Source organism: Brienomyrus brachyistius, unplaced genomic scaffold (genome assembly GCF_023856365.1).
Source record: "Brienomyrus brachyistius isolate T26 unplaced genomic scaffold, BBRACH_0.4 scaffold27, whole genome shotgun sequence".
NCBI lineage: Eukaryota > Metazoa > Chordata > Actinopteri > Osteoglossiformes > Mormyridae > Brienomyrus > Brienomyrus brachyistius.
Genome location: NW_026042306.1, coordinates 4,011,589 through 4,026,987, shown reverse-complemented (window position 1 = coordinate 4,026,987; position 15,399 = coordinate 4,011,589). Strand labels below are relative to the sequence as shown.

Sequence of the window (15,399 nt, the reverse complement as noted above, 5' to 3'; positions counted from 1 at the left end):
TGCTCTGCCACATATGATTTTGCTACCCCATGTTAAATGTTACAATGTATATTGTTAGATATCTCGTAGTAGTTAGTATTTTGTAATTATAGTTCATGTCCACCAGGGGGCCTAACCCTAACTCTTAACCTAACCACAAAACAATGTATACTAGTGTTATGGTGGACGATTGACATGGCACAACCTTATTGCTAATACTTAAAGTCAACTTTACATAATTAAAGCAACTATTATTAATAGTCAGGCATCTGGTCAGATAAAGTTGGATTAGTACACGTAATAGGCCTAATCTATACCACAAGTGTGTCTGCTGGGGTGTGGCATGAGTAAATGGTGTCCTGTAGTTGTGTTCTGGGCATACAGCAGCTCTGGATATAACGGACTTTGGATATAACAGACTCTTGTGCCAGGTCCCTTGAAGTTCGTTATAATGGGATTTTAGTGTAGTTAAATATTGCGCACCTCATTACAGTATCTTTGTTACACATCTCCGCTCCCTCCCCCAACCCGGCTCGTAAGAGAGAAACAAGCTCAGGGCTGCCACTAATTCTGCGGGATGGTGAGTTGTATTTTTACACACTTTGTTTTTAGTTGTTTCTATACCGGCAAATTAGACTCCGGACTCCTCATAATATACAGTAGGTTTCTCTTGTCCTGTGCATCTCTTCATTGCTAATAAGCAGTACATATTGAACTGATAAAGGATTCAGTCTATTACAGAAGTAAAGCGGTGTACACCCATTTAGTATCCTATAACTTCACATGTAAAGTATAAATGACGACTGTTAGTTACTTGTCAGCTATGTTGATTTTTAAGACCAGCACATAAGATTAAAATAGTTCCTCCTTAAACAAACCTGGAGAAGGTCTTCACTTCCTTCGTGTTAATTTTGCATCCATAAATGACGTGTTGACTGTTTTCCTGCTGTGCACAATCGATGATGGTTCCATCCATCCATCCATCCATTCCATTCCAGCCTCTGGACATGAGGATGAATGTTCCAGTGCACCGCTTATCCTTCTGTGTCACGGGGAGTCCGGAGCCTATCCCAGAAGCAATGGGCACGAGGCAGGGAACATCCCAGGATGGGGGGCCAGCCCTTCGTGGCACACTCACACACCATTCACTCACACGGGCAATTTAGCAACTCCAATCAGCCTCAGCATGTCTTTGGACTGTGGGGGGAAACCGGAGTATCCGGAGGAAACCCCACGGCGACATGGGGGAAACATGCAAACTCCGCACACACGCGACCCAGGTGGAGACTCGAACCCCGGTCCCAGAGGTGTGAGGCAACAGTGCTAACCACTGCACCACCATGCCGCCCCTACATACATACATACACACGTAAATCATAATTCAACTTTGGAGGAATTTTTCAGCTTTTTCTACTTTTGGGGGGGGGGGGTGAATAAACATTGACTTTCTCGCTGGCTTTGAATGCAGTAATTCGCTGTAACAGAAAACGCAGATCCGACTGTGCCATGAAGTCTTGTACGACAGTCCTTTACGACATGAGACCTATCAAGCAGCAACATGTCATCTTTCCGAGTGCGCATGGGTACGCATTCTTGGAACAGAATGACTTAAGACAGATCGTGCAGCACTGTCAGTACCCTTTGCGTGCTGGCTGCACAATCTGTCTTAAGTCATCTTGCTCTTGCGAGGTTTTTGTACCATGTGACATGGTGACATGTGGTGACGTTTTGCAGTGCCGGACAAAAAAAATCTAACCATAATGCATTGCATCAGGACCAGAATGCATTGCTTTAAGACAGGGCTGTAAGTGGCTGCATGAAGTTGAACGCACCCTATTTTTTTTTTTGTTGCCAATAGCAACCTATGACCACACCTAAGATTGGTGACAGAGAACATTTGGAATCAACACCGGGGGCATTTCAGATTTCAACACAGACGGTTTGATTGTTACACTCTGGCAATAGCATCAAGATAAGTGTTATTAGCCAAATAAATCATGAAAACGAGGTTTAACATTTTCTACATGAAGTGCAGGGAGATTATCAGTCAATGTGTATGATTTAGTGTTGTTTTGTGCTATAGTATAGGCTGAAACCTGTGGTTATCATCAAAAACAAAATGCGGCAGGGCTGGACTGGTAATCTGGCATACCGGGCAAATGCCCGGTGGGCCGACGCACTTGGGGGCTGGTCGATTTAATATGATTTTTTTTTTTAATTGGCCAACGACCGGCCCATAAAGCAGGGACATCGGCCCATTGGTTCATTTTCTATACTGACACTGGGCTGGCCTAATCATCTCTTAACAGGCTCCACCCCTCCCCCTCTGTTTCTTGTGTCAGATGCAGTCAGTGGCTCAGAACCAGAAATCAGTGGATTTAGGATGGAGAAGCAAAAGCGCAAGGGGGGTGCAGAGAAGTTGCGGGCCAAAAAAAAATCTAGAGGTTGATGCCTCAACATGTGCAAAAATAACCGACATGTTTAGTTCTGTAGCTTCGGTTTCCAAGCCAACAGTAACGTTACCTGACGACATTAAACAGGTGAACATAGCACATGGATGAGAGGTGACTAGTCATGGCGGCACCCAGGCAGAGGAGCAGGTATCTGACAGTGAAGTCAAGGAGGGACAGAGACAGAGTGAGCAGGAGGAGTGTAGTTGAAACGGTAAGCATGGTAGCTACATGATTTAACAGGGAGGGAGTGTTAAACAGGGCGGATGCAGCAGGATAGCGTGTGTGGGCCTGGCTGGGCCACGAGGAAGATGATGATTTACCTAAATTAATGAATATTATAATTAATGGTGGGCCGTTATCGGCGTTAACGTGCTGTGTTAATGCGAGACTCTTATTGCGCGATAAAAAAAATATTGCCGTTAATCTATTCACAAAGTTGGGAGCTGGGTCTTATACTATGCAAGCTATGATGAAAGAATGAAAAAGTATATCAAAGACATCGCATTCGGAAATGATCAGATTTTGTGAGAGAAAAACACAGACATAGCAGATTCGGAAGGGATTAAAATCACCAAGTATGTCTGTGAAACAAAACATTCTCTAACGACCCCCTGAAACACTAGTTACTTTTAATCATTATTTAGGTAGCACAGATATTCTGAATGTCTTTGGCAGAATTCAGATGATTAATTTCTAAATTAATCTAGATAAAAAATAATCCATGCCCACCCCTAATTATAATAAAGCAAACTAATCGTTGTCACTATTATAAAGTCTGTCATATTATCAGTCTGTTACTGCACTAGCGACTCGGTCAGCTAATGTCAAATTACACAGCATAAGCTATTTTGCATTGTTTTTGTAGCTAGGTTAGCAGAGTTAACTTATTCAATTGCAACTTCTGCTGACTATTCTAATGGTAACCCTTTAAAACACATAACGGCCGTCGACAGCCCTTCTCTAGAAAAACTTAGATGATGCTATTTGATTATTTTAATTATTCAATCATTTATCTCTGTCCTTATGTATAGTCAATTTTTGGGAATGGAACAGTAGATATGCATATCTACAGGGACCGCAACGATGGTGTACTTGTTGGTTGTGTCCGACCGATTGTGGTGGGCCGGTCTAAGCGAAAATGCCAGGGCCCTTTTTTTTGTCCCAGTCCAGCCCTGAAATGCGGTAATCGTAAGTATTAACAGGAATGTTAAATCTGCATTTGCATGATTTCAGAAACTACTGAGAGGTATGAAGAGAAAGGATGACATCACTAGTTTCTTACACACAAAGAGGAGGGATCAGGGAGGAAAAGCAGACGTAGTTGCGGATGGCGAAAGAGGAGAAGGAGCAAGAAGAAGAAGATCAAGCTGAGCCAGGGCAAGAAGATGAAACAGGTAAGCAGCAGAGGAAGTATGAATAGACATACACTCCAAAGCTGAGGTGCTAGGGAGGAGAGACTGCCTGAGTTCCCTGGATTTGATGTATTTTAACCATATATGGTACATGCAGTATTAGAGAATGTAACACCTGCAAATGTATAAAGAAACGGCTTTGATTTTGCCACCCCAACTGATTTCCATGCCACCCTCATGCCACCCTAAGAAAATTTCTCTAGATCCGCCCTTGTCGGTGAACAAGGGAATGTTACCTGGCTAACTAGCCCCAGGTAGCTTACATGCCCTCCCTTAGGCTGCTTTCCTCACACTGTTCAGTGAGTAAAAGTAGTTTCAGCATGAGGAAGAGCAGACTCATAACTTTAACCCTGCAGCTAAGATAATTGCATATTTCAGCTTAAATGTAGCTTGAATGTTTCCTGGTCAACATTAGACAGAGGAATACAAGCCAGCTAACCCCTAGTCAGTGCCCCCCCCAGCGGAGACACCGGGTTGGTCTCATAAGCTCTTGATCTGAGCTTCTCCGAAGAGATGTTGAGGCACACTGTTGAGGCTCTTCAGGTGGGCCCCAGTCAGCAGGAGACAGCAGGTCCATCCAGAGCAGACTACAGCAGCAGGGATCAGGAAGAGGAATCCTTGAGATCCTGGGGTCCCTCACACATTAACAAGCAGCACGAAATGGCACTGAATAATAAACGTTTATGTCTGACACACTTGTCCTTTTTTAATTCCAAATACTATATTGGGAAATAAAAGAATAATCTCCTCCTTTTGCATACAGAATGAAATATTGTTATTTACGTCTAAAATGGAGTAATGGAACCCCCTAATGTTGAGGTTTTAAGTAACAACTTCCATTAATATTACCTTCAGCAGACCAATTAGAACCAACTTCTATACTGGATTTATCCGTGTGTATGGAGCCACCATTTTCAGAGTTACTGTATGTTATGTCTGCTGTACAGCCCTGATGTGGTAGCTGCTGAAATCATTCACTGGGGCGAAGCAGAAACAGCAGTGTACTCCAACACCTTAACCTCCAGAAAGAGCCATGCAGCTCAAAGCCACGAAGAGGAAGTTTCGCATCAAAGGAAGTTCAAAATGCCTGATCGTCATGAGAATTTCCCCACAGGGATCAATAAAGTGTTATTATTATATTTCAGGCTTACCTGGATTAAAGGGCATGTTGTTAGTGTATAGTGCTTAGAATGTTTAATTACTCTTATTTTCTTAACTTACATAATAGATGAGCCATCATATCCTTAATGTGTATTGATATATGCAAAGGGAGGAGAAGGGAACAGACCCAAGGTGCAGAGTAAGAGCTAATGTTGAGTAAAATAGCATTAGAGAAATAAATTTAAAACAAATTCATGGTTTATGTCCATGGTTAATGTCACATTAACTTTATCCAGTCTCCTAGCAGAATATGTTGAGCAGGGTTTCAAGTGAGCTGGAAAGATCTGGAACAGGGTTCTGACACCTTCGTTTAATGAATAAATAAATCTTATTGCCAATTTCATACATGAAATTTGCAGATGACACCAAGGTGGGTGGTGTAGCAGATACTGAATTAGTGGCTCAGCAGCTACAGCGGGATCTTGATTTAATTAGTGACTGGGCCGATACCTGGCAGATGAAATTTAACGTCGATAAATGTAAGGTACTCCATCTAGGGAGCAGAAATATAAAGTACAGGTATTTCATGGGTGTCACTGAAATAAAGGTAGCTGATCATGAGAAAGACCTTGGTGTGTATGTTGATGCTTCCATGTCCCATTCTCGCCAGTGTGGGGAAGCAATAAAAAAGGCCAATAGGATGTTGGGGTATATCTCCAGGTGTGTGGAGTTTAAGTCAAGGGAGGTAATGCTAAGATTATACAATTCCTTGGTGAGACCTCACCTAGAATATTGTGTGCAGGTTTGGTCACCATATCTTAAAAAGGACATTGTGGCCTTAGAAAAGGTGCAGCGTAGGGCCACAAAAATGATTCCTGGTCTTAGAGGAATGTCATACGAGGAACGGTTACTTGAGCTAAATCTGTTCAGTCTCAAGCAAAGGAGATTGAGGGGGGACATGATCCAGGTATATTAGATTCTAACAGGTTTGGATGCTGTTCAACCAAATAGTTACTTCAGCATTAGTTTAAATACACGAACTCGTGGCCATAGGTGGAAATTAGCGGGAGAACATTTCAAGCTGGATTTAAGGAAGCACTTCTTTACGCAGCGTGTAGTCAGAGTATGGAATAGCCTTCCTGATAATGTAGTGCAAGCTGAATCCTTGGGTTCCTTTAAATCAGAGCTAGATAAGATTTTAATGACTCTGAGCTATTAGTTTAGTTCTCCCCAAGCGAGCTTGATGGGCCGAATGGCCTCCTCTCGTTTGTATAGTTCTTATGTTCTTATGTTCTTATAAAGTTCAAGAGTTTTTTTCATTTGTTGCATCCTGGCCTTCCTTCCAGTTGATGCCATAAAGATCAGTATTTCCCACACAAAGACTTTGCTTGTAGGGCTCCAGACTGGGACAATTTATTCACATTTTGAGATCATTTTTGGAGACAGTGTCACTAAATTTTATAATAAGGTACAGCAGTGCAACGTAACATTTGTTTGTTTTTGTCTGGAATACTGTTGCTTTTTTAAATACATCCAAAATATCTTATACCTGAGTGTGATATCTGAACGGTATCAAAAATTATATATCGCCTAATACTATTAAACATTTTGGTTATATATGACCCAATCCACCGGATTAAATTATACCACAAGTAAGTGTTACGCGTAGTTACAAAATTCTCTGCTGCTAGAACTAAAAGTTAGTCTTCATGTACAAACGTCTAAGAACTGTGGTTTTCGTAGGTATTACATGCTTATACCCAGATACACTATATGGACAAATGCTTTGGGACACAGGAGCCAGGCCATGTCCAACATTAATGCCTGACCTCACAAATGCTCTTCTGGATGAATGGAAAAAAAATCCCACAGACACCCTCCAAAATCTTGTGGTCAGCCTTTCAGGAACATTGGCAGCTGTTACAGCTGCAAGGGGGGACCAACTCCACATTGATGCCTAAGGATTTCATATAATTTCCTGTAAGTATTGTGGCCAGATGTCCCAGTACTTTTGTCCATAGAGTGTAGCTGGAAGACTCAGGTTAGGCTCGGCTGATGTGCTGCATTGTCGGCTTAGTTAGCAGTGGCTTACAGGAGTTGTGCCAAGTGCGGCTTATGCACGGCAATCAGGGTGTTGGCAAAAAGTAAGAGGACCGATTCATTTATGCTACCATTGGCGCAGTTATGCTCAGGCCATGGTTGCATATCATAAGGCAACCGGTAAGGATCCATGAACTAAGTTTTCCCGTTTTACAACAACTCTGTACATAAATAAGGAGCCTACCGTCCATTTTGTGTCAATAACATATTTATGCACATTATGATTTTTTTATGATGAGGTGTTCTCTTAGGCTCCTCAAAACTACCCAACCTATGAATCTGCTGTGGGTCCCAATTTTAATAGTTTTATTAATATATTTTTTTTAATTTGCGAATACAAAAAATGTCGTCTTTACTGCAAAAAGTCATCCCTTATGTGTAATGTAATGCTTTTTTTTTACCACTGGATGTCGACATAGACCGTGGAAAGCCGGTCAAAGTAAGTGGGACACCTAGCGGTAATTACAATATTTATTGTTAAATCAATGTAAAAAAAATAAAAAATTTAAATGTAATGATTTGTGCTTTTTTATGAATTTGGATCTCTTTAGAGCAAACATATTCAAATGGTTTGCTTTTATGACGCTCTAAGTGACTGCGCAAGCCCCTCAAAGTGCCTTATGCCTCAATTCATTTCAATGGGCTTTCCCGACATTTGGGTAATTGTTTATTCCAAAGCCTCGAAAACACTCTGAACTGTAATTTTTCATGCAAAATGCATAATTTGTTGTATAAAATATGCTGACTTCTAAAAAACAATTTATTAAAAGAAAATAAAAAGGGCATGCCATTATATATTTGGTTGCTTTTTGCCACCGTTTGACCGCTTTTCTGCTCAGTAACTGTGCCTGGTCCTTCCCTGCTGTAAAGCTATTTTAAGTGCCTCTTGCTAGCTCACCATTTGGTCACTGACAAAAGATAAAAGAAGCCGACCACCCAGACGGGCAGGCGCCCAGAGTAATTACTGCCATAGAGCTATTACGTGTACGGGGAATGCAAAGAAAGAAACTAAACTGATAAACAAACCAGCCCATTTCAAAACAAAAACATTTCGCTGCTATTTTGCAACATTCTGGATATTTCAGAGCACAATGTTTACCTTCTGTGGAAAGAGCTAAATCCCAGATGAAAAGCAAAGTCACAAAATATTCCTGCAGGAGCGCCGAAACCCCCTCCCCCGCTGTTCCCCCCAGTTCAGGAGTGGACGCGTCTGCTCAGAAGCTGCAAGGCTTTTGGCACAGTGAGAGCGTTTGGAGAAGCTCGGGGAAAGGAGCAGTCGAGCCCAGAGGACCCCCCCCCCCCCCCCCCCCGCGGAAGTGAATGCGTCTTTTCCGGTGCTGCAAGGGTTTTACACGGTGCCAGCGTTTGGAGAGGCCCAGCTCGGCGAAATATTAGGTAAGTTGAATCCTAAGTCTTTAGGACCCAGAGCGTATTCACAGTGGGCTGTCTTTTCGGAGCCTGTTTTTTTCTGTTTTTATTACGAGTTTAGCTGTTTATTACTAGCTATCATTTTTTCTAGGTTTCATACCTTTAGCCCCATCCCTTCCGCATTGCCATAACTGTGGTTTCATATTTGATTAGGATTTAGTTTTTTTCATGGGCGTTGAATGCAGGCTCTGCCCTAATCTCATTAAATTTGAATACTGGGTCCTTAGGACCTATACGGAGTCAGAGGCGCCATTTTGGTCACGCAAACTTTTTTTTCTCCCTTTTATTGGTGTTATACCGTCCTGAGATATGCCCCGAAACACACAAAGTCAGCGCACCACAACTGAATCCCAACATGTTTAAAAAAATGCTTCTAAACCGCAAATTAAATTGTAAAGTGGGCAAGAGTATAAGCTGGCTCCATGTGAGGGACCGCGATGGCAGGCATGAGGCACACAGCTAAATTAGAAAAAAATCCTTTTTAATTTACAAAAAGAAAACAATTTAACAAAAGAAATAAACCTGGGCCCACAAAGAAAATCAACATCACACCACAGCTAACAATACAACTAAACCAACAAGCTGACTTCTCAAACAAGACACCATAAGGACTATATATACTGGTTGGCCAACCCACAAGATACAAAAGAAAAAAGTAACAATGACAAATACCACAAATAAATCAAAACAGAACAATCAACTAATACTTCAATCATAATAAACAAAATCAAATTAACTCCAAAAACATACCTAAACAATAAAATAAAACTAAATACCAAACTATTCCACCCCCAACAAACAACCAGTTGGAGTTGTCCAATTTCCTGTCTTTTAGCCCAGCTTCCATATTGGCCACCTCTTTGCCTGGAACAGCCGGGAATCCCTTCAGTACTCCGCACGGTAAATCAAAAAGAAACACAATTAAACTCAAGACACATTATTCCACAGTTAACTAAATGTGCGCGCTTCATCCAGCAAACTGGGTAAATGTGTTAAATAAAGAAACAAAATAATTAAATATTTAAATCATTTAATTAATTAAATATTAATTAAATCAAATATTAATTATCAATATGCTACAACTAAACAAACAAAAACCATGAAATGATACCTCCCTTCAACTTAACTGTGTGGCTGTAGAGGCAGCCATCACACTCCAATTTAGAATAGCTTTCTGTTTTTCAAATATTATGTATAAAATAATAAATTATGACAATTTTTATTAACATATTAAGATGTTTTATTACATTTATGATATTTACACTGTAAAAATATCCATGCTCTTACAAGACAAAGTACTGTATTTCAATTATACTAAGTGTCCATATTATTGCAAATACAGGACTGTTATTTTCCCCAACTTCGCATGCATTCTGGGTATTGCAAAAGCTGTTGGAGATCACGAGCCTGAAGACATTTTACGGCTTTACTGTGACAGTCTCCAAACCTGCTATCAGAAAGAGCATCACCTCTGGGGTAACATGTGTTTCTGTAGATTTATTCATATTATTAGTTGGTCATTAGATAATTATGGTGAACTCTGTTGTTCAATGTATAAAATTTAACTGTTAACCCTGCTGAAAAAAAAACAACAAAGACCAGCATAGCTGGTAACCAGCATGACCAGCATAATGCATGTGATTATACCAGCATATATTGTATTTTAGTGCCGGGTGACCAGCATCATTAATGAAATATTGCTGGTGGAACAGCTTCAGTTGCAAGTGTGGAAAGAAAATTGGACATTGGTAGACCCGGGAGGGGAGGCATATTGGGTCTGTTATGTCTTAGGCAAGAAGAGATTGTTTTGAATACTGCGCGACCTCGCTTCATGATAGCTGTCTGCAGTTAGTTCCACAGACACTGAAGAGAGATCAGACCTTAGAGAGACAGACAGTGGAGTACGGGGGGAACTGCCTGCGGAAGGTATTCGAAGCTACCCCAACTGGTGCACATAGAGTTGTAGTTATAAAGTAGTCGCAGTAGGCCTTATGCAATATGTTATGGGTAGTACAAATATATTATTATGTTAATCCTATTAAATGTTAACCATGTATTTACAGTGATTCAAAGACAATATGTCAATACCAATCTTGAATCAAAGGTCAACCAAATATTCACAGTGATTCAAAGTCAATATAATCAATATCTATATTCTTATCTCAGGTAGCCTAGCAGTCAAGACATGCTCTGGTAAACTGATCAAAATGGGTAGGTTTTACCTTGCTGCCAATGTGAACCTTTAGAACTTGGTTTGTTAGTGTTTTGTGACCAATCAGGACTTAGAAGTCCTTACAGGGAATTGGTTATTATAGTCTATCAACTGGTTGCTCTTTGTTCTCGGGGTACCTGGTGCTAGAGTGTGACGGGAGCACTTTGCTGGATTGCTTGAATAAAAGAGAACTCTCTCACCAACTGAGAGGTCTGGGCCCATATTCACAAAGCTTCTTAAGCCTAAAAGTTGCTCCTAGTGATGAAATTCTAAGAAAAATCTTAGAATTATGGCATTTTCCTAGAATTTCCCCTTAAATTTAGGATTAAATCTTAGTAACGATAAAAATGATTCACAAAACATATTAGCCCTAAAAACAGCTTCTAAGGTAAAATTTGTTAAGAGTAGAGAGGAGGACTTTTAAGAGGCTTAAGAGTTTCTATAGCAGAGGACAAAATGACGGACAGAAGAAATATTCTCCAAACACTGAATGATCATGAGTTAATTAAACGCTACAGATTGGATCATGATGGGATAATGTTTGTGGTCGAACTTATTAGAGATGCGCTCACATCTCCCACTCAACGTAGTAATGCCATAACGCCAGAAATGAAAGTGATTACAACACTGAGGTATTTGGCAACTGGAAAAATGCAACAGTGCAGTAGTGATGACTTGTGTCTGTCACAACCTTCCATCAGCAGAGTGATCACACAAACTATTGAAGCGCTTTCACAGTCTCATATAGTGAAACAGTTCATTTCATTTCCACTGGACGTTCGCACTCTGCAGGCTCACAAAAGGGCATTCATGGACATAGCGGGGTTTCCCGGTGTTGACGGTGTAATTGATGGGACACACATCTGCATAATCACACCATCGGAAAATGAAGATGTTTTTGTCAACAGAAAGAGGTTCCACAGCATCAACACGCAACTTGTTTTCAGTGCAGATTACAAGATTTTAGACATTGTTGCAAAGTGGCCAGGCTCAACACATGATGCCAGGATACTGTCCGAGAGTGGCCTGAAACAGCTTTTTGAAGGACATTATGTGCCAGTTAACTGTCATTTGTTAGGGGACAGTGGCTATCCATGCAAACCATGGCTCCTCACACCGTACCTCCGCCCAGACCCAGGACCACAGCTAAACTACAACAGGTACTAAACAGTAGACTAACAGTGAATCATTGTGCATGAAAATAAAGTGTAGTTACAAATGTGCTCGAATATACCACAAACAAGAGAAGGCTCTTTAATCAAACATATCCACATTATTGTTGAGTACATTAGGCCACCTTAACTTATATCTTTTGATATTTTCTCTTTTAGAGCCCACAAGAAAACACGTTCAGTAGTTGAGCGGGGTATTGGCCAGCTGAAGAGGAGGTTTCATGTGTTGCATGGAGAAGTGCGCCTGTCACCAGCTAAGGTCTGCAAAGTCATTACAGCCTGTGCAGTGCTTCACAACATCTGCAAAGTACGACAAATCCCCGAACCTCTCGAAAGCAGCCATGGTAACAGTGATGAAGGTGATTGTAATGAATATGATGAAGACATTCAGTTTACCCAGGGGAGAGACATGTCCCAGAGTGGGCTTCGTCACAGAGCTCAATTTACAAATTTGCATTTTAGGTAAGTGACAGTAACTGCTCTCTGTAGCCCATTGAACAATTATTCCATACAACTATAGTTGAACACAAATGCTGTTATAAAGACCACATGACCATGATACACTTTTTATTTTTCATTCTTTTTACATTTTAGCAGCTCAATTTTTAGCTTATAATACTCCTCCTGTAAACAGAGAACTTTTTTGTGCTGTGTGAGAGTATCAATTTCGATCTCCAATTTTCTTTCCAGCAGGGATGGTGTTGAGGTGGCTGCAGCAGGCTGGTTTATCTGATACACTGGCCGAGGGTCACACATCTGCGACGTTGACGGTCGCGGTTCCTCTGATGGTTCCATGCTGCAAAAAATGCAGAAAACAATTCTTTTGTTTATTGTTTTGTTTGTTGTTCACATGCGAGTGCACAAAAGATGGCACATTGTCTATATATTAAACAGCACTTGTTCTTGACAAATAAAATTTGACTTGAATTTGAAATGTCACATACACAGTCATACACTGTACGATATGCAGTGAAATGGTTATACGACCGCCCGTGACCTTAAAAATAAAAGCTTATTAATAGGAAATAAATATGAATAAAAAGAAATACAACAGAAAATACATTTAGCTAGGATAAAAATATTCTGTACAATATAGAGAATATTGAAATTTTAGTATAAATAAAAAGTAAAAATATCTATTTATTTGCCTATTGTACACTTTAAAAATTTCGTCCTACCTTTGTTGTATTCCCATTAGCTGGATCATTGAGCTGTCTGTGCCTTCCTTCAGCCCAGTGACAGATATTTCTGAGTGTCCAAGTACATTAAATACAGTTTCCGCTACCTGAGACAGTTGTTTAGCGGGTGGTCCTCCACCTAAAAACACAGTAGCTTAGGTGTACAGTCCTGTAGGCATATTCAATCAAACCAGATATAGTAACAAACTGCAATAATCACTCACCTGTGCTTGAAGAATCCCGTTTGTGTGCTGCAATCTCCCTCCTGGCTTGAGACGGCAACACATACCACCGCTTTTCACATTCCTCACTGGTGCGCACAACCAGAGGGAAAGAGGAGTTTATCTGCTGAGATATTTTCTCCCAGGTCTGCCTCTTTCCTTGAGCTGTGACACTGGAGCCAAATTTACCTTTTAAAATTGCTTTCTTTTCTTCAACTAACTGAGCTAAAAGTAAACACTGCTCTTCTGTCCAATTTGGTTTTCGTGGTCTTTTACTTCCTTCCATCTCTCTTGGATTGTTGGCTACATACCATCCAAAAGTGCATCTTGAATAGACTGGCCTGCAATCATGTACATTGGTAAAAGCTGAGCCATTTTGCTCCAATCAATCTGAAATGGATTACAAGTAATAAAATCAGTATGGTAAATAAATGTAAGAACCTAATTATAGTAACTGCTGCGTGGAAATTGGTTGCTTTAAAAGTAGACACATTTTCAACATTTGACTATTTTAATTACCTTTAATATATTTTGCCTATAACAGAAACTTTGCATAAAGTATCCTGTAGTCATGATTATACAATTTCTTTATATACAAACATTATGATTTCACTGTCTATTCTATTATCATATATTCTATTTTTACCAAAAGTCCATTTTATGACCTTTACAGATTTTTTTTTTTGTTATCAACCAATCACAGTCCTTGAATTGCTGCATCATCCCTAGCAACGGAGTCGACCACACCTCCTCACTAAGATAAAGGTTTTTGTACTTTCCTTACTCAGAGTTGCTCTAAGACGTTTTCTAAATCACTTTTAGTCTAAGACTCCCAGCTAGGACGCTTTAGGCTAAGATATGAGCTATCTGAGAGCATTCTAAGAAGCTTTGTGAATACGGGCCCTGGAGTTTAATTCTAAGCGGCTCAACTAGAGTAATCAGAGAGGTTGGTTGATTCATAATTTTCTTACCACACAAGCAGACCAGAATTAACTATTATAGACCAGCATGTAAACAGTTGAATAGGACAGTTGTCTCAGGGTTGCCAACTCTCCCGCATATGGAATTACACACAGTCAGACCCTCACGCTCAAGCAAGAAGTGCTACTGCAAATCTATATTATTCTGTTATAAACCAAAAGTTAGATACATTAAAAGCATTGGAGTACAGACTATTTAGGTACTGTAATAAATCTATTAAAGACATGTAAAGGTGTGTGCAGACGTCTCAAATTGAAAATCTGCGCAACATTTAAGGTGGACCGGAAAATCCGAATAAGACGCTGCGAATAATAAATAAGACTGGTGTGTGAGTGTGCCCTGCGATGGGCTGGCCCCCCATCCTGGGTTGTTCCCTGCCTCGTGCCCATTGCTTCCGGGATAGGCTCCGAACTACACGTGACCCAGAAGGATAAGCGGTTTGGAAAATGGATGGATGGATGGAATAATAAATATGACTGGAGTGTGAGTGTACCCTGCGATGGGCTGCCCCCCCATCCTGGGTTGTTCCCTGCCTCGTGCCCATTGCTTACGGGATAGGCTCCGGACTCCCCGCGACCCAGAAGGATAAGCGGGTGGATGGATGGAATAATAAATAAGCTACGTGTGATCCCGCTGCAAATAATAATACGTAATACGTTATTTACATGAATGCGCACACATCCGGAGTGCAGAAAAGGTGAAAGCGTAAGAGCAGGATCCGATGAATGCGGTAGGCAGGGGTCTTAAGTCCCACGCATTAACAGTGAGACACGCGTTTCTCCCATAATGTAATCTATCTTAAAGGTTTTGATGAAACTTGAGAGCCTTGAATAAAATAAGGCAACAATTTGCACCCACTTTTTTGGGAGTAAACATAACTGTTTATTGGAGTAAACAGTTTTTTTGTGAAATACACCCAATTTAAAGAAAATATTTTAAATATTTAACTGTAAAATCTGGAATTCTATACTGTACTGTTCGCCATACTACCTTTACCAGCATGCTGTGCAGTTTGTACATTCCCACCATTAACGAAGTTTTTTTTTTCATCTTGGACGGACCAATTACAGTGGAGAAATCCACTTAGCCCGCGAAATCGCGGCGGCAATGAGTCAGTTTCTGGAGTGAGGATGTTCTTTTTGGCGGAGATAACGGGTGTGTC

The 15,399-nt window shown here is 40.6% G+C and overlaps 1 protein-coding gene and 1 long non-coding RNA gene across 5 annotated transcripts in view; one reads left to right on the top strand and one right to left on the bottom strand.

Annotated features, from left to right (window-relative positions):
* The window catches only part of LOC125720918 (putative nuclease HARBI1), a 179,213-nt gene extending 166,465 nt beyond the window's left edge, over positions 1 to 12,748 (top strand). The window contains exons 1-4 of one of the 4 annotated variants that reach the window (XM_048996838.1): positions 8,391 to 8,440; positions 11,478 to 11,845; positions 12,017 to 12,319; positions 12,548 to 12,748. In XM_048996838.1, the coding sequence (XP_048852795.1) occupies positions 11,496 to 11,845; positions 12,017 to 12,319; positions 12,548 to 12,590 (696 nt within the window). In that variant the 5' untranslated portion in view covers positions 8,391 to 8,440; positions 11,478 to 11,495 and the 3' untranslated portion in view covers positions 12,591 to 12,748. Of the gene's footprint in view, positions 1 to 8,390; positions 8,441 to 9,759; positions 11,846 to 12,016; positions 12,320 to 12,547 lie in introns of those variants that run through there. The other 3 variants (XM_048996836.1, XM_048996832.1, XM_048996834.1) reach the window with 3 other exon arrangements.
* On the bottom strand, positions 12,636 to 13,388 carry LOC125720946 (uncharacterized). Its single transcript, XR_007385628.1, has 3 exons — positions 13,260 to 13,388; positions 13,036 to 13,174; positions 12,636 to 12,653 (listed from the first exon to the last, which is right to left on the bottom strand). It is a non-coding gene; the product is annotated as an uncharacterized LOC125720946 (long non-coding RNA).
* Positions 13,389 to 15,399: the final 2,011 nt, after the last annotated feature.